The sequence below is a fragment of the Gopherus evgoodei genome, chromosome 7, assembly GCF_007399415.2.
Source record: "Gopherus evgoodei ecotype Sinaloan lineage chromosome 7, rGopEvg1_v1.p, whole genome shotgun sequence".
Taxonomy (NCBI): domain Eukaryota; kingdom Metazoa; phylum Chordata; order Testudines; family Testudinidae; genus Gopherus; species Gopherus evgoodei.
In genome coordinates, this window is record NC_044328.1 from 86,972,721 (window position 1) to 86,994,231 (window position 21,511).

At 42.1% G+C, this 21,511-nt stretch overlaps 1 protein-coding gene and 5 non-coding genes across 6 annotated transcripts in view; all 6 read left to right on the plus strand.

The window, feature by feature from the left end:
- Nucleotides 1-21,511, plus strand: part of GNL3 (G protein nucleolar 3) — a 23,312-nt gene continuing 1,801 nt past the window's right edge. The window contains exons 1-14 of the mRNA XM_030569345.1: nucleotides 1-130; nucleotides 1,103-1,161; nucleotides 5,019-5,156; nucleotides 6,614-6,727; nucleotides 7,127-7,210; nucleotides 10,509-10,644; nucleotides 11,160-11,263; nucleotides 12,487-12,625; nucleotides 13,222-13,309; nucleotides 14,740-14,917; nucleotides 15,759-15,901; nucleotides 18,230-18,366; nucleotides 19,479-19,666; nucleotides 21,345-21,426. Of these exons, the coding sequence (XP_030425205.1) occupies nucleotides 118-130; nucleotides 1,103-1,161; nucleotides 5,019-5,156; nucleotides 6,614-6,727; nucleotides 7,127-7,210; nucleotides 10,509-10,644; nucleotides 11,160-11,263; nucleotides 12,487-12,625; nucleotides 13,222-13,309; nucleotides 14,740-14,917; nucleotides 15,759-15,901; nucleotides 18,230-18,366; nucleotides 19,479-19,666; nucleotides 21,345-21,426 (1,603 nt within the window). The 5' untranslated portion in view covers nucleotides 1-117. The remainder of the gene's footprint in view (nucleotides 131-1,102; nucleotides 1,162-5,018; nucleotides 5,157-6,613; nucleotides 6,728-7,126; nucleotides 7,211-10,508; nucleotides 10,645-11,159; nucleotides 11,264-12,486; nucleotides 12,626-13,221; nucleotides 13,310-14,739; nucleotides 14,918-15,758; nucleotides 15,902-18,229; nucleotides 18,367-19,478; nucleotides 19,667-21,344; nucleotides 21,427-21,511) is intronic.
- LOC115655686 lies at nucleotides 10,708-10,779 on the plus strand. Its single transcript, XR_004001472.1, has one exon. It is a non-coding gene; the product is annotated as a small nucleolar RNA SNORD19 (small nucleolar RNA).
- Nucleotides 11,313-11,394, plus strand: LOC115655691. Its single transcript, XR_004001477.1, has one exon. It is a non-coding gene; the product is annotated as a small nucleolar RNA SNORD19B (small nucleolar RNA).
- LOC115655685 lies at nucleotides 13,048-13,121 on the plus strand. Its single transcript, XR_004001471.1, has one exon. It is a non-coding gene; the product is annotated as a small nucleolar RNA SNORD19 (small nucleolar RNA).
- LOC115655688 lies at nucleotides 14,577-14,655 on the plus strand. The gene has a single exon (XR_004001474.1). It is a non-coding gene; the product is annotated as a small nucleolar RNA SNORD69 (small nucleolar RNA).
- LOC115655687 lies at nucleotides 15,298-15,371 on the plus strand. The gene has a single exon (XR_004001473.1). It is a non-coding gene; the product is annotated as a small nucleolar RNA SNORD19 (small nucleolar RNA).

The following is a 21,511-nucleotide window of genomic DNA, read 5'->3' on the forward strand; positions in this document are numbered from 1 at the left end:
CAGCCCGAGCCGCGGGTCCGGCCTGCTTTACGGCAGTGCCTGCTCACGGGACCAGCCTTCCCCAGTCGCCTCAGCGGCCTCCACGTGGAGAGAGCAGCGCCCGGAGCAGCCGCTGCCATGAGGCGGCCCAGTGAGTGCGCGCTAGGGGCAGGCCGGCCGGCCGGCGATGGACAGGGTCGCCAGGCCCCACGAGCAGGGAGGGGGGCAGCGGGCGCTTTCCTGTCGCGATCGAGCCTGTGAGGAGCTGATACAGCTCCCCTCCCCCCTTCGCTCTCCGTGGGGTCGGGGGCTTTCTCTGAGCTGCTGGGGTGGGGGGGGGAAGCGCCCTGCGGGCCTGGGGGAGCGACAGCGGTTCGCCCTGTCGCCTCTGCTCCCCTCCGAGCCTGGGGCTCCAGCCCTGGAATTTGCTTCTGAGGCCTTGCTGGTCCTGCCAAGATTTGGGCCCGCGCTGGGCTCTGCTTAACTTCACGTGTTCACACATGCCTGTAGCCTTTGCAGGATCGGGGCGAGATGGGGATGTGTGTTGAAGTGCGCGAGATTTTTTTCAACGTATAATTTTGGGGGAAGGATCAAAAGATTCTTCCCCCCCCGCCCTTAGTGCTGCGACGCTACTCGCAAATTCTGTCCCATTTCAACAAATAGTTTGGGCTAAGGAAGAACTGAAGATTTGTATTTTTAATAAAAAATCAAAACTTTTTTTGTTTCTACCTTTGGTTTATAAAATTTTGAAACGTTTTGTTTCAAAACAGCGTTTTAAATTGAAATTTGTCCAGTTTAAAAAATAAAACAAATTGAGTGAAAAACACCCTAAAATTACTGAATTAAAACAAAAAGCTAGGACAGAAATTCTTTTTGAGTCAACTGAAGTATTTTTGGTCAATTTAATTTTCGTGTGTTTTTTCAATTCAACAAATGTTTTGGGAAAAAATAGTTTTGGTTTAAATCGATTTTTCTTCTAATTTTTCAGTTCTGTCCCTAAACCAAAAAAAATGTTGTTTGGTAAACTCTGCATCTGTGGCTTCCACTCCGGTGTTGCTCGTTAGATTTGTATTTGGAACGTGTATCCATTCTGCCTGATTATAACCCATATTGATGTTTTCAGAGTTGAACAAGGCTAGTAAGCGCATGACCTGCCATAAACGATATAAAATCCAGAAGAAGGTAGGTCTCAATTCCAAATTTGCTATTAAGCATTCATATTAAAGGGACACTTGGGTATATTTCAGCCCTAATGATGGATTATGTAAATGCATGGATTTCATGGTGTTTAAAAACTAGCAGCTGGCTCAAACTGTAAAGTTCAGCTCTGGATCCAAATTTGGGTGGGGTTTGGATGTAAAGCTTTGAGTGGAACCCATTTCTGTTTAAAGCATAACTAAATGTAGGTGCCCTAATGACCAAAATGCTTCTGGAGTGTGATATAATTTCTGTTTAACATTTATATTGCAGTAGTAGCCAGCTAAATTGAGGCCCAGCTGTGAGCCACCCATTCCATACATAACTTGTTTGTCATTTTGCTCATCAGTTTATCTAAGATATTTCTAATGCACGATAGCATCTAAGCACCTTGTATTCAAATTAGGGTAGCATTAGCTTGCCCAGAGCCATCCCCATTACTCTGATATCAGACATGTTTTTATTTTGTATTATTTCAAAGTTGGTGGTGTTTCTGCTGTTTGAATGAACGGGCATAAAGATAGAAAATGAATGTTGACTGAGTGCAGTGTGCATTGTAATGCTAATGCTGGATGCTAATACCACAGTGTAAAGCAGGAGTCTCAAATTCAAGTGACCACATGAGGATTAGTACATTGGCCTGAGGGACGCATTACTGACACCTTTACCCGCCCCGCCCTCTGCCCTGCCCCCACTCCACCCCTTCCATGAAGCCCTGCCCCGCCTTTTCCCTGCCCTCATTCCAACCTCTTCCCTGAAATCCTCACTCCTACTCCATCCCCTCCCTGCCCCCAGGGGGTGCAGGAGGGATGTGGGGAGTGACGGGCTCAGGGCAGGGAGTTGGGATGTGGGGTGCAGGAGGGATGAGGGGTGCAGCATGAGGTGAGGGCAGGGAGTTGGGGTGCAGGAGGGATGTGGCAGGGGGCTCAGGGCAGGGAGCTGGAGTGTGGGGTGCAGGTGGGATGTGGCAGGAGATAGGGGTGTGGCAGGGGGGTCAGGGCAGTGGGTTGGGGTGCAGGGTGTGGCAGGGGATTCAGGGAAGGGAGTTGGGGTGCATGAGGAGTGTAGCAGGGGTCAGGGCAGTGGGTTGGGGTGTGGGGTGCGGCAGGGGATTGGGGTGCGACGGAGCTCAGGGCTTTGGGTTTGGGTGCAAGAGGGATGCGGGGTGCAGCAGGGGGCTTAGGGCAGTAGGTTGGGGTATGGAGTGCAGGATGGGTGAGGGGTGCGGCAGGCGGCTCACGGAAGGGGGTTGGGGTGCAGGAGGGATGTAGCAGATGGCTCAGGGCACGGGGTTGGGGTGCGGCAGGGGGCTCAGGGCAGTGGGTTGAGTTGCAGGAGGGGTGTGACAGAGTTGGAGTAAAGGGTGTGGCAAGGGACTCAGGGCAGTGGGTCGGGGTGCAGGGTGCAGCAAGGGGTTCGACTGCAAGCGGGGTTTGGGGGGCGGGCTCGGGCCTGGCATACACCGGGGGCAGGGCAGGCTCCCTGCCCGCCCGCCCTGCCCCCCGTGCCACTCAGGAAGCTTCTGGAACATGGGGAATGAGTGGTGCAGGGGTGTGTGTTGCTGTTGTTTCAGGCACCACCCCCAGCATCTCTCATTGGCCAGGAATGGGGAACCGCAGCCAACAGGAGCTGCTGGGGGTGGTGCCTGAAGTAACTTCAACACACATCTGTGCCTCTTTTCCCCCCAAGTTCTTTCTGCTTCCTGGAGTGGCGCGGGGGCAGGGCAGGGAGCCCTCCCTCAGCATTTACCTAGAGCGGCTCCGGCCCAACATGGAGGAGAGGGGGGACCGTGTTTGAGATCCCTGGTGTAAAGAAAGTTCACACATGTAAAAATTAGGGCTGTCAGTTAATTGTAGTTAACTCACACGATTAACAAAAAAAAATTAATCATTTTAATCGCATTGTTAAACAGAATACAAGTGAAATGTATTTAATATTTTTGAATGTTTTTCTACATTTAATATATTGATTTAAATTACAACACAGAATACAAAGTGTACAGTGCTCACTTAATATTATTTTTTATTACAAATATTTGCTCTGTAAAAACGATAAAAATATTTTTCAGTTCACCTAATACAAGTACTGTAGTGGGATCTCTTTATTGTGAAAGTGCAGCTTGCCAATGTAGATTTTTTGTTTATTGTTACATAACTGAACTCAAAACCAAAACTGTGTAAAACTTTAGAATCTGCAAGTCTACTCAGTCCTATTTCTTGTTCAGTCACGCTAAGAGAGACAAGTTTGTTTACATTTATGGGAGATAATGCTCCCTTCTTCATATTTGTAATGTCACCTGAAAGTGAGAACAGGCGTTCACATGGGACTTTTATAGCCAGCATTGCAAAGTATTTATGTGCCAGATATGCTAAACATTCATATGCCCCTTCATGCTTTGGCCACCATTCCAGAAGATATGCTTCCATGCTGATGATGCTCGTTTAAAAAAAAAATGCATAAATTAAATTTGTGACTGAAATCCTTGGGAAAATTGTATGTCTCCTGCTCTGTTTCACCTGTATTCTGCCATATATTTCATGTTATAGTAGTCTAAGATGATGACCCAGCACATGTTGTTCGTGTTAAGAACACTTTAACTGCATATCTGACAAAACACAAAGAAAGTATCTGTGTGAGATTTCTAAAGATAGCTACAGCACTCAACCCAAGGTTTAAGAATTTTGAAGTGCCTTCCAAAATCTGAGAGGGATGAGGTGTGGAGAATGCTTTCAAAAGTCTTCAAAGAGCAACACTCCAATGCAGAAACTACAGAACCCAAACCACCAAAAAGAAAAAAAAAAAAAAATCAACCTGCTGCTGGTGGCATCTTACTCAGATGATGAAAATGAACATGTGTTAGTTCGCATTGCTTTGGATTATTATCCAGGAGAACCCGTCTTCAGCATGGATGCATGTTCTCTGGAATGGGGGTTGAAGCATGAAGGAACGTACAAATCTTTAATGCACCTGGCACACAAATATCTTGCAATGCTGACTACAACAGTGCTGTGTGAACACCTGTTCTCACTTTCAGGTGACGTAAACAAGAAGAGCGCAGCATTATCTTCTGCAAACATAAACTTGTTTATCTGAGCATTTGGCTGAACAAGAAGTAGGACAAGTGAACTTGTAGGTTCTAAAGTTTACATGGTTTTGTTTTTGAATGTAGTCTTTTTTGTACGTAACTCTACATTTCTAATTTCAACTTTCATGATAAGGAGATTGCACTACAGTACTTGTACTAGGTGAACTGAAAAATACTATTTCTTTTGTTTTTTACAGTGCAAATATTTGTAATAAAAATAAATATAGAGTGAGCCCTGTACCCTTGTATTGTGTTGTAACTGAAATTAATATATTTGAAACGTAGGAAACATCCAAAAATATTTTTAAAAATGGTATTCTGTTTAACAGTGCGATTAATTTTTAATCTCTTGACAGCCCTAGTAAAAATAGTTTTCTTTTTTAATGCCAAATACTTTTAAACAGAAAACCAACCAACTGCTTTGAAGTAATACAAAAACTAGGCAATACAGAACTTATTGTGAGTGGACATAGGGTTCAGCTGCAATGGGAAGTTGCTTTTAAATGTAGGGAACAAATCTGCATTGTCAGATAGATGACATAATAACTTAAGTCTGTGAATATTTAACTTTTGCAGTATTCAGGGACTGTTTATTTAAGCACAGCTACCTGCTGATTCAGTCTTAATTGAAAGCCCTTCACTCCAAACACAGAAAAACTTTATAGACATAAATATGAAGGAAGGAGAAGTGTGATGGTCTCTTTATCAAACTGGATTTGTGACTCCAGTACCAGATTTTGTTCTTTCTTGCCCATAGGTTCGGGAGCACAGCAGAAAACTCAGGAAAGAAGCCAAGAAACGTGGGCACAAAAAGCCCAAGAAAGATCCAGGAATTCCCAATGCTGCACCTTTTAAAGAAGAGGTTCTTCGTGAAGCGGAGCAAAGGAAGCAAAGGGTAAAATACAACTTGTAATAGAATGAAGATGTTATGTGCGTATCCCCACTTTGCCGGCCAAGCCCCATTGCTGCAGCAGGGCTCTAGCAGTGATTTAAAGAGCCCTGGGCTCTGGCTGCTGTGAGGAGCCTGGGCCTTTTAAAGCGCCGCCCAAGCCCTGCTGTCACAGCCCTGGGGTAGCAGCAGCAGCGCTCTAGTGGTGATTTAAAGAGCCCTGGGCTCCCTGCAGCAGCCAGAGCCCCGGGCCTTTTAAAGCGCTGCCCAAGCCCTGCTGCCAGAGCCCCGGGGTTACCGCACTATATGCAAACCTGTGTTATATCGGGTCGTGTTATATCAGGGTAGAGGTGTACTTAAATTATGTGGAGGAGGGGGGAAAGGGCTCGCCAGTTTGACACTTGTATGATATCCTCTGTATAGGCACCAAAATATTTGTGGGCAACATTAACACTGTTTGCTAATGTGACTATTCTGCCACATAAAGACCATCTCTGACACCGTTTTGAAGGTGTCTGGAGTGCCGATGAGAAGCGCAGTTGGGAAAGTAACTGAAATACTTCCCGGATGGATTGTATTTTGAGAATGGGCAGCCTACCCTGAATTCTCAATTACTGAGGGACAATCTTCACTCTTTGATATTTCTTTCCACAACCAACTCGCTGTATAACTTTTTATGAGTGATGTACCCGAATACTTGATGCTAATATCTAAACTGTATTGTTAAATTTATTCACATAAATTTAGGTTATTGCTGATTAAGTACTATATGTATCTTATGACTTTTAAAACTAACATTGTATTTGTGGATAATCTAAGCACTATACCCAGATGTACAGACACTCTTTTCTTGCCTCTGTATAATTTTTTAAAATTAGCTTTAATAAAATTTTTATTTCTGTCTGTCTTGGCACCAAAGTATCTGAGTGCCTCCAAAAGATTAATTGGCAGTAATAATGTATCACCATTTCCATCAGGTAAAAGCAGGAGAAGAAATAAGCTCACACCAGCCAACCAGTTCTTTAAGCTCCCGCCCTTGATTTCTTAATAGTTCCAGACCAGTATCAGAGACGCATACACCAAGACTGAAAAGACCGTGGAGATGGAATATTCCTTTTCCTTCAGTGCAACCACTCTAGGTCAAGATTAAGACCTAAATCATACTCTTGAATGAAATCCTGGTCCCACTGATATTTTGCCATTGAATTCACTGCAACCAGGATTTCGCTTCTTGTATGGATGGATAACTTAGCTTTCTAGGGCTCTCAACCTGGCACCTTTCACTAGCACTAAAACTCATGCAAAATATTCAAAGAATAATCCGAGGTGGTAATGTGTAGCACTTTTAAAGCATTGCTCTTCATCTTCAAAGCACTTTACAAACAATCCTGATCGTAAGTAGGGAGGAAGAATACTCTTTAACTTATGAAATATTGTTCTCTGTCTTGTTTTCTTGCAATTAGCTTGAAGAACTAAAACAAAAGCAGAAACTTGCTAGGCAGAAAGACCTTGAAAAGAAAAGAAAGCTACAGGCTAAAAAGAATGCTACCGAAGCAAATAAACATCCAGAGGAGAAGGTATGTATGTGTAGTATAATTCTTTCTTTTTTCAAAGAGGCTAGTTCACTTGCAGCGCAAGAGAGAAACTTTCCATCCTCTCATAAGGCCTAATCCAGCAGCCTTTGAAGTCTATGGCAGAACTCCCATTGCCTTCAGTTTGGACCAACAGAAAAGACTTGGTGTAGTGATAAAACTAGTGAGGACATGGAAGTTATTATGCATCCCTTTTAATCAAAGTATATATAGGGGTGTCGGGTTTACTGCTAATGTCAAGTAACATGTATTCCCTGATTGTTGCTTTTTCATGCTATCAGAAATATTGCAGTTCTAGTTGCTATTATCTTCTGTTGTGTAAAGACAATATTTTAATTTGTGGCTTCAGATTCTCTTATCTCCTCCCATCCTCTTTTCATTCAGGAATCAACCATGAAACTAAAAGCAAAATCTAACACACTGCTGGATAAAAATTCAAAGAAGTCATTTTGTAGAGAACTTAAAAAGGTAGGCACCTTTAATTATTACTTTCTATATTTTCATCAGCACCCAAAAATATTAATTTGATGCTTTCCTTTTCAGTTAAGAGGTTTATATATTATGGACTTTGTTAGAGAACAGTACACTTTTAGGGTCCCAGTTTTGTAAAGGTGCTGAGCACTCTCAACTCCCAGTTGTGGGCATTCAACACTTTTGAGCACTATCTGTCTCGGGCTGAAGTCAAGGAGCATTTTACCGAAGTACTTCAGGATCAGGTTATTTATCATTAAACTCTCATTCCCAATTAACTAACTGCCTGCTTAAAGAAAAAGATGAAGGGGCTTCACTTTTCTGTCCTGCAAGACAGGCCTACCATACCTACATATTGTTACACTGCTTTTGCAATGATAGGTTGATACTGACCCAAGTGTTAGAACTGACTGAGAAATCCAATGGGCTGCTGCCAGTAGGATGAAAAAAAATGAAAATTCTTTGATATTTTAGTTTGCTATAAAACCCTTTTATCATTTGAGATCACAACAACAAAGATTTCCACACAAACTCTTCACAATTGCCCGGTAGACCTTATTAAAAATTGAATAAAGCAAGTTTGATCAGTGCAGAAAATTGATCTGTTCCTGATTAACTGCTTTTGTCTCCATTACTGTAGAGCGAAAGAAAAATCACTCTGAAAACTCTGCCTTACAAGTAATACAGATTATATCATTGAAAAATTCTATTTTTTTTTTTTTTTTTTTTTTTTACAAAACCTTGTGTATAGCCCGTTTTACAATTTTTTCCTTCTAAAGCAAGTCTGTTTTCCCTGTGTGTGTGGGTCTTTCATACAGGAGAGAAACACTTTAAAAATGGGAAAATTCAATTGTAAAATGACAAAATTGGTAGAGAACTCAGGCCTTTTCTACATTATAAAGTTTTGCTCCAGTGTTCCTAGTGCAGGGCAGAACTGGAGCATTCCATGCTAATAATCTGCTCTTTGTTCACCAAAGGGAGCAGCATGCTCAGCTCTCAGATACTTCCCAAAGCTTTGAAAGCGGAGGGGTGCATGCCAGTGCAGGGCAGCAGAGATCAAAACAGTGAGCAGAGTGGTCAGGGCAGGCATTGTGGAATACCAGTGGAAGCCAGTTCTGAGGACAAAACAAACAGTGTCTACATTGACACTTTGTCACTTTAACTTTACCGCAAAAAACTTTATGCCTCTCATTGAGGTGGTTTTATTTTGTCGGCAAAACTTTGTAGTGTAGACAAGGCCTAGACAAATTGAAACTACTTTTAAATAATTCTGGAATTAACTCAATTTCAAGCTAATTGTGTCCCTATAATTACACTGCTCTACAGCCAAAATGCTTATGAAATAAATGTAGTCCAACTTTACTAATTCTGGGTCACTGAGAATGAAAATGATGCTTAAAATTGTTGATTGGCTCTAGTTTTCAAGATATGCTATTGAGTCAGTATATACAACCCTTGACTTGGGAATGGCGGAGGATAAGTGAGTTATAAAGGGAAGGGATCTCCAATTTAAACCAGAAATGACTAAAATACATCTTTGACTGGATCTATGAATAAATCTATGACTGGGTTTGGACAGTACTTGCTTTTGAGGCAAAACAATGAATGATGCAATCTGAAGCTGGTATTGCATCATACATGATATGAATTGCATCATGTTATTCCTAGAAGTCATGGGTGATGCAATCATAACGAAGCTTACATCACTCTGCTGAACACATTGCCCTATATCAGCTCTAGAAATCATACAGTGTCGTGCTCTCATTTGTCAGTGTTTGATTTTGCAAAGAGACACATTTCTGTTTAGCCAAAGTGAGCAGAGATGCCTCGTACTTGTGTGAACAGTGCAGATAACTTCTGCTGTGTTTGTGTTGAAGTTACTTTTGCATCATAAAAGCGCAGTATAACCACTATGGTTAAGAAAGCCTATCACCTTTATTTTGGCTGCGAAACTGGAGATCAGGACAAGAGGTGGGCCCCACACATATGCTGCAACACTTGTGCAACAAATCTTCACCAGTGGTTGAACAGGAAAAGGAAATCTGTGCCTTTTGCAGTGCCAATGATTTGGAGAGAGCCAACAGATCATACCAGCAATTGTTACTTCTGCATGGTGCCTCCAGTTGGGAAAGGTGTGTCAAAGAAGAAAAAGTGGACTGTGCATTATCCAAACATTCCATCCGCTATACGCCCAGTACCCCACGGAGAAGGACTGCCGCTTCCTGATGCACCAGAATCATTTTCACTTGAGTCAGACGAGGAAGAGGATGACACTTCTGGTCCTGAACCATCAGTGTCACAGGACCCACATTTTCTCCCATCCTCCTCCTCTGAACCACACCTCATAACACAAGGTGAACTGAATGACCTTGTCAGGGATTTGGAACTACCCAAGAGTAAGGCAGAGCTGTTGGGCTCCAGACTACAGCAGTGGAATCTCCTGGCAGGCTATCAGGGCAAATGGAGCCCATCAATGCTTGCAGACTATTGCTGGACAATGACAAGAGAAGCTCCATTTAATGAATACAAGAGACAAGCCAAGAAGCGCCGAGTAGACACTGAATAGGACTAAACTATGTACATAATAGGTTTTCGCCTTTTGTTTCATAATAAATTTTATTTATATAACCCTTTTGCTGATTTTTGAAGTGTTACATAAACAGGACAGGTGAAATATTATCATGTAAAGCAACCATAAACACATGAAAAGACCTAGGTTTACAATTTATGATTTAAACTCTACTATCTACACAATATACATAGACATAAAATGTAAAAACTTAAATATCTTAGAAACAGTAGCCAATCAGTTGTTTTAATTGTCATATTTGAGTTCAGCACATCAAAATACATAATAAATATCACATTTTATCTCTGAAGCAGACGACTTCTCAAAAATTGTAGACCAGTGTTATTGAAACCTTGTTAGAACAGGCATCATTGCTCACTTTTAACTGAAGGAGATTTGCTGGATTTAAAGATTACAAACTCTCTTAACCTTGACACCCAGACTTCTGCACTGTATGCTCTGTGTGGTGGTGAGTGTGTCTTTCTTGTACAATGCTAAGAGTTAAGGAGTCAAACAGTAACTAAATTTGTTTTCCTGTGTTGTCTTAAAATAAACTGCAAAAGTGTAAGTTGACTTTTTATATAATGGAAAGCTCAATTACAGGTCATTCTTTCATTACAATGACATTTTCATTTTAGAGAACAGTACTGATGATTTCAGAGATGTTCCCTGTAATGCTGTTTCTAATCTTGTGGATGGGAACGTGTTTTCTCTATTCCACTTCAGGTGATTGGGGCTTCAGATATAGTCCTGCAGGTCTTAGATGCCAGAGATCCCCTGGGCTGTCGATGCTCCCAGGTGGAGCAAATCATTACTCAGTCTGGAGGTAACAAAAAGCTACTATTGGTGTTAAACAAAATCGGTAAGTGAAATAGTCTGTTTTGTATAGATGTTTAGTCACTCATAGGATTCTGTGTTAGTATATGAGCTATGAGGAAGATACCAATGTAGTCTGAGATACTACTGATGACTAAGATCCAACTCTGAGCTTGCTGTCTTGTTCAAGGAATTACACTTTCCCATTTTTTATGTTTTCTCACCTCTTGCTGTGTGACAAGATCCACACACACAGGTCAAACTGACTATTGAACATTTATTTATTTATTTATTTATTTATTTTAATGGTGCAACTGTTTGCTTAAGAGCAAAAAAGATTTTCAATGTTAAGGACAGAGTAGCCTTCTCAGAGGTGACTGGGTAATCTCAGCTACTATACCAGCTACTGTGTGGAACAAAAGCTCCTAAAACTGTACATGATATTAAAGAATAAATCTAATGGCTGAAAACAGAAAGCAATTCTTTAGATCCCAGGCCTAATAAATTCTGTACAGTGACACTTGGAGTTCATTAGAGTGAAAGGTCTGTATTCCTTTCCAGATCTGGTACCAAGGGAGAACTTGGAGAAATGGTTACATTATTTGAAGAATGAGTTTCCAACAGTCGCTTTTAAATCCGCAATGCAGCTGAAGGACAGAAGTGTGGTAAGAGCACTGCTGTCTCTCTTGTCTAAGACAGAATCATATGTGTGTCACTGGGTTGAAACATGATGAAAAGCAAGGACTCTTGACAGGAAGATGAAGATTGCAAGATCCAACTCTGATTTCTCCCAGTTAAAATACAAAGTTTTACTGATCTGGGGGGTGTGCGTGTGCTCCTGCAACTGATTCTTTTGGCGTGGTGGGACAGTGACGAGCAGTCTTAGAACGTTTCTGCTTGGGGTGGGGAAACTTCACAGTTGTTGGTGAATTCTTGTTTCAGTAATGCTCACTACTAATTATGACTGGAAAATTGCATTGAGGCAAGGCAACAAGCTAAGGATTTGTACTGAAAGACGCACAAAATGGAATCAGCACTGAATGAATGAGGAAGTCCTGAAATCTAAGGTCTTGTCTACAGGAGACTATTGCACTGGTTTAAATTTAATCTGTTTTTAAAGCAATTTAATTAAACTGGTTTAAGCCTCTGAGTGAACACTTATTTCCATCCCAAGCTTGTACATTACTAAGAATGGTATTTGGAATTTTTTCACGAAGAGTTGGGGTAATAGAGAAGTGGCGTCCCCACTGCCCGTCTCCCATTGGAGCATGATAATACATATCTTTTGATTCTTGCATGCATTAATTTAAGACCCTAATAATATTCGTGTAACACTTTTCATCAGAGAGACTTAAAGTGCTTTGCAAACGCATGCTAATTTTCACTGTGCCACAGTGAAATAGATAAGCATCATCTGCATGTTGAAAGTGCAGAAACTCAGGCACAGAGATTGTGGAGCCCTTAGATTAATAACAATTGTTCATGCAAGTAGTCCCATTTGAAATCAGTGGGATTACTTGAATGAATGCTCAGCAAAGTGAGTAAGGGCTCCTCCCCATTCTGGCTTTATGTGACTTTCCCAAGGTCCAACAGTGATACTTCAGCACAGCTGGGAATGGAAGCAGAAGTCCCATTAGTCAGTTCACATTGCTAGATGCATGGTCTCCTTAACATTTTGAAGGACTGCCCTCCTTACTGCCAGTCAATTCAGCTGCACTTTAATTGGTATCTCATCAAGTCCCTTCCTTATAGTTGGAAGAAAGATGCTGTAAAGGCCATCCAAGAGAGAGATATTGGAGTAGAATGTACATTTGGATTCATATTTAACATCCCAAACACATACAGTTAAAATGGGTCCATCCTATGTTTTTATTTTTGAATTTTATAGCAGGAGAAGCAGCTCAGAAAGAAGCAAGCTCACATTGACTTGTCAAGAGGCAGCATGTGTTTTGGAAGTGAGTGTCTTTTGAAGCTTCTTCGAGAGCACTGCAAGACTCAAGACAAAGCCATTCAAGTTGGGGTGATAGGTAAGGTGTGTTTCTTTTCCTTACAAAGAAACTACAGTATTACAGAAGCTGGGTGATACAACACAATCAGTAGGTGCTATCTCACATCTCAGGCTTTGAAATACTTTGTGGCCTTTTACTGAACATTCTTAGGTTTGACGTGGGACTTAGCTACCCAGTGATGCCTCTTGCACTTCCTACCCATCAGAGGTAGCTCTCATATGTGTGTCTAACATTGGTGACCAACTGATGATTGAATTTGTGACCAGTCTGGCTATGGGAAACACAAAAAAATCTGACGCTAGTTAATTTACCAGATTGAATGCTAACCAAGTCATGTAGCTCTTCTCAACCAGCACTGCCTCTTTTTACACTTGATGGATCCTTGCTGTGATTTTTAATTTAATTGACGTCACTTTTCTTGTCCTTTTTCCTACTGGAGTGAGAAATGAGGATATATACTCTGTCTGACTGTTACAGTGAAGACTTCAGATCCAACTCTGATCTCACTCTGACTACATGTATTAAAGCCAGTAGTTCTGATCTAATTTAGTAGGGTTTCTTGTTTAACTAATTAGGGTATTTTTACTATTCGTTTGTGTTTTTCTTCACATTAGGCTTTCCTAATGTGGGGAAGAGCAGTATAATCAATAGTCTGAAGGAGGTGCGTGTCTGTAATGTGGGGCCAGTCAGAGGCGTTACCAAGTAAGTTTAATTTGATGAAACCACTGGTTTTGTAGTTATATTCTGATTATGTATATTTCCTAGCTGTTTCAATTGGCTACAGCATTCTCCACTGCCTGTTCTGATCAGTCATTGTAACTGAGCATCGCTCCCTAAACGGCTGCTGCATTTCAGTGGTGGACAGAGTATGCCCCTATATGTAATTTTTAAAGTGCAGTAGGATCTCTGTGTGAAAAGGTTAGCTCACTTCTTGATGCCTCCTCGTCGCTGGGCATGGTATAGCAACTCTATCCCTTAGGGTTGGCTGCTTCTGGCTGCTCCGCCTCTTGAGTGGTCTGTGCCTCTTCCTGTGACATGGCCCTCTGACCAGGTCACTTTCAAGTCTCTCCCCCTTTTTGGGGGGATGTGGGGGTGTGTGTAAGTCCAGAAACAAAAAGCAAGGACAATTAACACAAACAAACTGAATTAGTAACAGAGGAAGGAATGCCTCCCTCTCAGGGTGTATCAGGATCAGGCCCTCCCCTCAGAGATGTTCCTTCAGGCAGTGGCTGTCAGAACAGATACTGTCTTCCTTCAGCCCTATCCTCAGGAGCTGAGAGTTGGAGCTCTGCTCTCTTCCCTGGTCTGCTCACAAATGAGCTGTTCTGCTCCCTTTTAACTCCTCCTCCAGCCTGTGCATCTCTTGCAGGTGTGGCTGACTGAGCCCAGAGCAACTCCTTAACCCCTTATTGCCCAGTGTGGAGTTTGTACACCTCATCACACTCAGGATGAAAGTCTAACGTCTTTTATTTTCAATTCTAGAATACTGTCAATTTTTGTATTAATTTTGAGATAAATGCCTTGTCTCTAGACACAGACAGTGGTCTTAAACCTGATTGAAGACAGGGGCTTGTCCAGTGGCTGCTCTTGCAATTTGAGTCCAAGGATAAGCTCTGATTTGCATAAAGAGCAGATTGCAGCCTTCAGATGACTACCAATATGTGATGCTTTGTTTCTGTCTGAGCAGCTAGACCCGTTACATGTAGGCTCCTGCAGCCATACCTTTCATTAAAGATGAAGGCACCCGTGGGCCACATTATAAAACTTGGGGTGACATTTGGCCAGCAATACTGACCCATAGAGGGGCAGAAGTTTTGTTGGGAAAGGTTAGACACCGTGCAGATTAAATAGGTGCCCCAACCAGGTCACTCTCAATGAATCACTTGCATAGCCATGAATAGAACCGTGGGGTTTTAACACTTTGCTTCTTCCTCTAATCACAAAGCTACTTTGCTTTAGATTTCCACTGTATGTGAAGCACATGATGATGCATTGGAACTGACTTTGCATGAGGAGTTTGTATGCAGTCCAACACTGAGCTTCATATTTTGCTAGTTCTCATCCTTTAGCAAATGCTTCGTGGTGGTTGATTTATGTTGACTTACTGACAGGATGCATTTGCTCTCTCAAAGGTGCATGCAGACAGTCCATATTGACAAACAAATCAAGATGATAGACAGCCCAAGCATCATTGCAGCCCCTTCCAACTCTGCTCTTGCTCTGGCTTTGAGGACCACCACAGATACTGAAGAATCAGGAAAATTATTAGATGCAGTAAATGCTATTCTGAAGCACTGCAGTAAACAGCAGGTAAGTTATTGCATGGCTTCAGTATCTTTCTTATCTCATCCCGATGCATCTAGGTCCTGCATATCTTTATTGCTCCAACAAAAGGTGATCTTGCTTTCTGGCCTGCAAGGTTAGCTTTTGTAAAGGGATAGCATGCTATCTACTGCAAGTTGAATGCATGAGATCCCTCAGATGGGAAGCTTCATTGACACAGAGAACCAACTTACTGGTGCTATATCTATCACACAAAATCTAACTCTTAATGTTGGCAGACAGGTAAAATGCACCAGATCCTCTCAGCCAGTTGCCTCTTTCCCAGTGACTCTTCTGACAGTACATTTTTTATAATTAATTTGATGAAATATATAATTAACTTAGTCACGTCGTTTTATTAGCAGAGTGAGAAATGAGGATACACTCAGTGTCTTACTGTTACAGTGAAGACATCAGATCCAACCCTGATCTCATTCTGAATGTTCAATGCTTTAAAGCGAATACTGATCTAATTCCCACTGAGGTCTACAGAGTTAGGTCTCTGTGGACTGCCATTGCTGTTTGACGGGAGAGGTGAGAAAACTATACATGGATAAATTGGAATAAGAACACTGATAGTAATACCCGTCTGTGTCAGCTGCATTTGCTGATGGAATAGCTACTTTTGCTCTGTAATGTGTGGTGTCAAAAGTAAAAGAAATAAAGGACTTCCCCAACTATATCTCCTTACTTCTCTTTCTGTGCGCGCCTCCTCAGTAGGAATTAGTCTTAAAACAATTGGATTTGTACTTTCATTCCTAAAATCATGAGAGAATTAAATGGACCAGATTCTTAATGAACCCTTGTCCACGTTGTTTTTTTGTTTCAGGTGATACTGTACTACAACATCCCAGACTTCAGAAACTCTGTGGAGTTTTTAACTTTACTTGCACAAAAAAGGGGAATGCTGAAAAAGGGAGGTGTCCCTGACACAGAGAGTGCAGCTAAATTACTACTTTACGACTGGACGGGGTAAGGATGTTTTGGTTTTGTTTCAGTATATGAACCTCTTTCCAACCAAACCCAGTCATTTTACAACAGAGTCACCAGAAGCTCTGGGTACTAACAAATGACAGGACAGGTTTAGTTAAGTTGCTCTCTTCATCCTACTTCAGCATACTACACCAAAGGGATCATTGGTTGAACTTGCTTGACAACAGAGCTACAGAATGGGAAGGAGAATGAGCTACTATTTAATTAATCTTTGGAACTTGCTTAAGAAAATAGAGTAAAGGTCCCTGTGTACACAGATCTAGAGCAAGTTTGCTGAACTCTGTCACAGCACAGCTCCAGCAGAGTTTTGCCATGGGACTTTTGTTTTTCCTTTGAACCATTGAGTCAATATAGTCCTCTTCCATAGGCATGTGATGACAACAGGGGGTGCTACTACCCCTGAAATGAATCTTTACTGACTCCCAGTGGAGCAGATTACTGTCACGCCAGTGGAAAAGGTCCATAGTAATTATCTGCAAGACACAGCAGTTTATTGAGAAGGAATTACACAAGCGGTAAAGAGTTATATTAACTTCTGTGTTAGACATTAAGAGCTATACACTCCTCTTAACGAGTCATTCACAAACATACACAAACAGACCCTGCGCTAGCTTCACGCAGTTCCTGCTTGGAAAACAGAGAAGGTGGTTACCAATTTTATAGACTGTTGCTTCCCTCCTGGTCTGTTCTTCTCAGCCCACTGGTCTGCCTCAGATTCCCTCAAGGCAAGGCCTTGGTTGCCTTGAGACCCTTCTGGGTCACAGTCCTGCGTGAGCCCACGGTGCAGAGTTTTGGCTATTCTTATCTAGCAGGGTTGCTTCTTCAACATGGCCAGTTCTAGGCACCAGTGCTCCAAGCATGTGCTTGGGGCACAAAAAGCCAGGAGCCGGCCCCAAGCGGAGGTGAGCTGCAGCGGCGGGGAACGCGGGAAGGGCCGCAGAAAGTAACTGGGGGAGGGGGGCAGAGGAACCGTTCCCCTTTTCCCCCCAGCTCACCTTCACTCCACTGCCACCTGCTCCCCCGAGTGCACTGCCGCTCTGCTGTTTCCCTCCTCCCTCCCCGGCTTGCCGTGTGCAAGGGAGGGGGGAGAAGTGGAGCGGCAGTGGCGCGCTCAGGGGAGGTGAGCTGCGGCTGTGGGGGGCGTGAGGAGGACCGCAGGAAGTAACGGGGGGGGCAGAGGAATTGCTCCTCCCCCAGCTCACCTCATCCCCCGAGCGTGCTGCCGCTCCACTTCTCCCTCCTCCCTCCCAGGCTTGCCCGGGAGGCAGGGGTAGGATGGGAAATATTGCATTCCCGGGGAGGAGGAAGGGGCAGGGATTTGGGGAAGGGGTTGGAATGGAGCGGAGTTGGGACGGGGAGGTGGGGGGAAATTTTTTTGCTTTGGGCGGCCAAAAACTTGGAGACGGCCCTGTTCTTCAAGCGTCAATTAAGGAATTCCAACCAACGGTAGTTGACTTTGCTTGATTCTTATACTCTTTTTTTTCCCTCAGAAGAGTCACATGTCTTAAAAGCATGGCCAGTAGGCGGGTGGTTGCTAATATTTACCTAATTAGCATTATAGAAGGGGATAGAAGACAGGGAGGTAGTACCAAAGGAAGATCGCCCCACATTTACTCACTCATCAGACATTCACTCTGGCTCTGCATGATATCCTTGCTGTAAGGTCACTATAACCAGGTCAACCTGTGCGCCATGCTGGAAGTCTGTACATGTGATATTTACTTTTGCATGGGCCCAGATTTGCCAACCAATAGGTTCAATATAATTCGTACATGCAGACTTTGCCAGTCCTTTATCAAATTTGCTTCTGCTTAAAGGGGAACTGCTCCCAGGATCCTCTGCAGCCATTCAACCATGTTTGTCATGTTATGCTCACATTCATTCAGTGTGGCCACACCAATTTAGCACCATCCCAACAGCATGGACCATTTGGTCTGTTTAGATTTATAGCGGTTCCCATATTTCTTAGAGTTCAGCTAAATAATAGTGTTGAGATTTTATAGCTAGTGGGCTGATGTGGTCTGTACTGACAGGAAAAGCGGTGTAATTCCTCTTTCCCCCTATAGAGAATGCCAAGAACTTAATATTGATATAAAATATGCAAGACAGATTATATAGTCAGAATTTTTCTGTTGAAGTTCGCAAAAATTACAAGTCTTATGTTGAGATATGTGAGAAGAGACATCACTTCTTGGGTTGTATTTTTTTTTTTTTTTTTTTTAAACACTGGGGTGCCTTTAAGCATGTTGCTGGTTTTAGTTAGTGTGTTGTCAAATCCATTTTAATTCCAGTATTTTCTTTGCCCAGTGCCAAAGTTAGTTACCATTCATTGCTTCCTGCATCACGGAGTCTGTCACCACACCTCACCAAGGAGGTGGTAGCGGAAATGCAGCAGGGTTTTAACTTAGAGGAGCTGGCAAAGGATAATATGAACACTATTAAAGGTGAGACTCGTCTTTGTAATGCACTACCACAGTTATGGTGGCTATGATTTTAGCACACAGCTCTCAAATAAGAGCCCTATTTTAGAGACACATGATGTAGCTGTAACCTGTATTACACAGTTATTACTTAGTTGGCTAGGCCTTTGTTTCCACTAATCTGCATCAACCTTTTTTTAGTGCTTGAATCCTCCTGTTCTTTATAGAGCCCTTCCTCTCAAATTCCTTATTTTGCCAAGTCATATGCTGAAATCTAAAGCCTTCACTACATAGCTGCCTTCTTTGTGGTACTATGGGAAAAGTTGCTTCCGTGGACACTTCCTCCTCACTGGCACTGTTTCTTTATGGATTTTATTTTTAAGGGGGTGGTGATATGTGGCTATCTTTGCCTGGCCCTGACCTGAAAGACATAACCACCTTGTGAGTCCTTTGTATTCTCTGAAACTTCATTTTGGGGCCTCCTTTATAAGCCTTACGGGCATGCAGTCCCCTCTTTGGGGCAGCTTCCAGAATTCATGTTCCTGTAAGAGTGAAATAGCTGTGTGGTTTGCACCTCCTCTTCAAGTCTGTCCATGTCTAACAATACATGTATATAACAACTTGATGCTTCAGATTAAGATTGGGATGCATCCCCTTCACTGTAAAATTCTAGGGTCTATGCTGCTGCCAGTTTTAATCAGCATGTTAAAGTTACTAAATATTTTGAGTAAGGCTGACCTAGTGGCTAGAGTACAAGACATGGAATCAAATTTTTTCTCAACTATACAACTCCAGGTCACTGGATAAATCACTTAATCGGTCTGCTTGAATTTCTCCCATCTGGAAAAGGGTAGGAAACAGCATAAAGAAGCTATGTACGGTATTTTAACTAAGAATCTATTTGTATGGGCAGTTTGTCAAACTGCTATATTGTTAACTGATTGGTGACCATGGGTGCATGCTAAGGTCAGTTCAGAACTTGGATCCTCACTGCCACACTTAAGTTTTATTTTCTTTCCTGCAGGCGATGGGAAGTTGATTCACCCTTTGGGAAATTGATACCCATATATATCTGTTCATTACATCTAGGTCCATCTGTTAACTTTATTAACAGAGGTGTCCAATATCTTTCACAGCTGTAAAACATCCCAATCTGGCAAGCAGTATCGTTTTCCAGTCTTCTGGCTTGACAAATGGGACAATAGAAGAGAATGAACTAACTGAGGGAACATCAGAACTGGAGAACATGGAAACAAGTGAAGAAGGGGAGGATTTAACTGAAGATGACCAGGACAGCGATGAGGAAGAGGAAGCTGTTCAAGAGGCAAGACATAGCTGATAAAAACCAATCAGTATCACGGCTTGTAAATGGAGAAGGGTATCTACTGTAGAGGTGGCAGGGGAAACCACCTAATATCTTCCCTAGAGAGTCTGTTAGCCTGACTACAAAAAGGGGGGAAGGTTAGGTAGAGAACTTCATTGTTACGGTCAGGAAAGTGAGTGCCTAAGAATGGCACTATCCTACTCAAACTTTGTGCCTTGCGTCTGAGTCCTGTCTTCATTTTACTGTAAATTTTTATAGGCTTTTTTTAAATCAGTTTTCTCCTTACATCTGCAGAGCTAACAGCTCTGGAAGAGTGCGCTGGATTTTATTCTGGCTCATCCATCAACCAAATTGTTAATTAAGTGTCAGCTGTAGAATTCTCAGAAGCACATCATGGTCAGATAGAGTCCACCTCGTCTTTCAGATCCTAGCATAAGTTTGTGGCAGTAGTGCTCAACTGAGTGAACTTGCTACAGAATCATTGAGCAACAAACTTAGAACTTCATAAACTTTATTTTTATAGTCACTGAGTGAACAAAAGCTACTCAAAATGAATATAAAATTCTTCATCTTCAACTAACTTCTAGCTCCACTCATCACTTGAGGAAATCAAAATGTTTTCTCTTAACCTTCTCTGGTAAAGTCTCCAAACTATTTGTTAACAACTCAGTTCTGCTTACACCGGGAGTATGAGTTTGGTGTGTTATCATCCATGTGCCTTCCTGAAATACAGGTTTATGGCAGCTTATCCGGTTTTAAATTTTGAAGCTTGGCCAAGTAGTGCAACCTATAGCAGCTTTGGTGTGTTAAACCTTCCCATGCTGATTAACAAAACCTGTTTGTTTTCTTTAGTGCTCAAAATATATGAAATCTGACCATATTGCACTTGACAAACAATGGTTGAGCTGATGTGTTCCTAAAACAAGAACTGATATAGGTTGATGTTTATAAAGTAGAGTGACTGGGCAACTCTTTAATAAGCTGGAAGCTGTAACTGGTTTACTATTTGTAGGAATTGATGATTTATGTAATTCTGGTGCAAATAGGTTTGATTTCCCAGCTCTGCTGTGCCAGTATAGTAACCCCAGTACAGAAGCAGTCACCTCCCATATGCTGTTGAATGTCTGACCATGTAACAGATGGAAAAAATCCTATTCATTTTGTTGAGAAAGAAGCTTACCTCTTCCCCTTACTCAGTTTTTAGTGGTAATTCCCACAGTGTGACTGAAGTGATCCTTGCCAAACTGTAATGTCTAATAATTCTGCATATGGTACTTGCCTACCATGAAGAATTTACATCTAAATGTTAAAAAAAGCTAGGAGGGCAAAGGTGAAACCCAGTATGATTGAGCAGTACATTGTCACACAATTCTTACTAGTTTAAGGATTTTTTCTTTTAAAGATTCAGTGCCTTTGCGGTAATGGAGCTGGAATGGTTAAAGCAGCACATGCTTTCGCTGAGTGCTCTACATAAAAATATTTAAACATTTAATAAAACTCTTTGAAATGGTAATGTGAATTGTAATCTGTTCACCTGCTGATCAATCACTGAAACTATGTAAGGAGCACCAGTTCTGTGGGAATGGTAGATCTGTTATAGGAGTCTCCCCTATAAAGGGAAGTTTATTCCTACTGCTGACTGAAAAAAACAGCAATAATATCTGTAACTTTGTTTTAGGGAAGTGATGTTCAGACAAACAACAAAACAAACCCTGCAAAACTGAGCATGGAGGATGGAAGCTCAGAAGAGCAAACAGCAGGTATGTATTTAAAGCCAGTGATTTAAGTAATAAATACATCATTCTCTGTAACAGTGTCAATCTAGTATTGATTTCAGTCTAACAG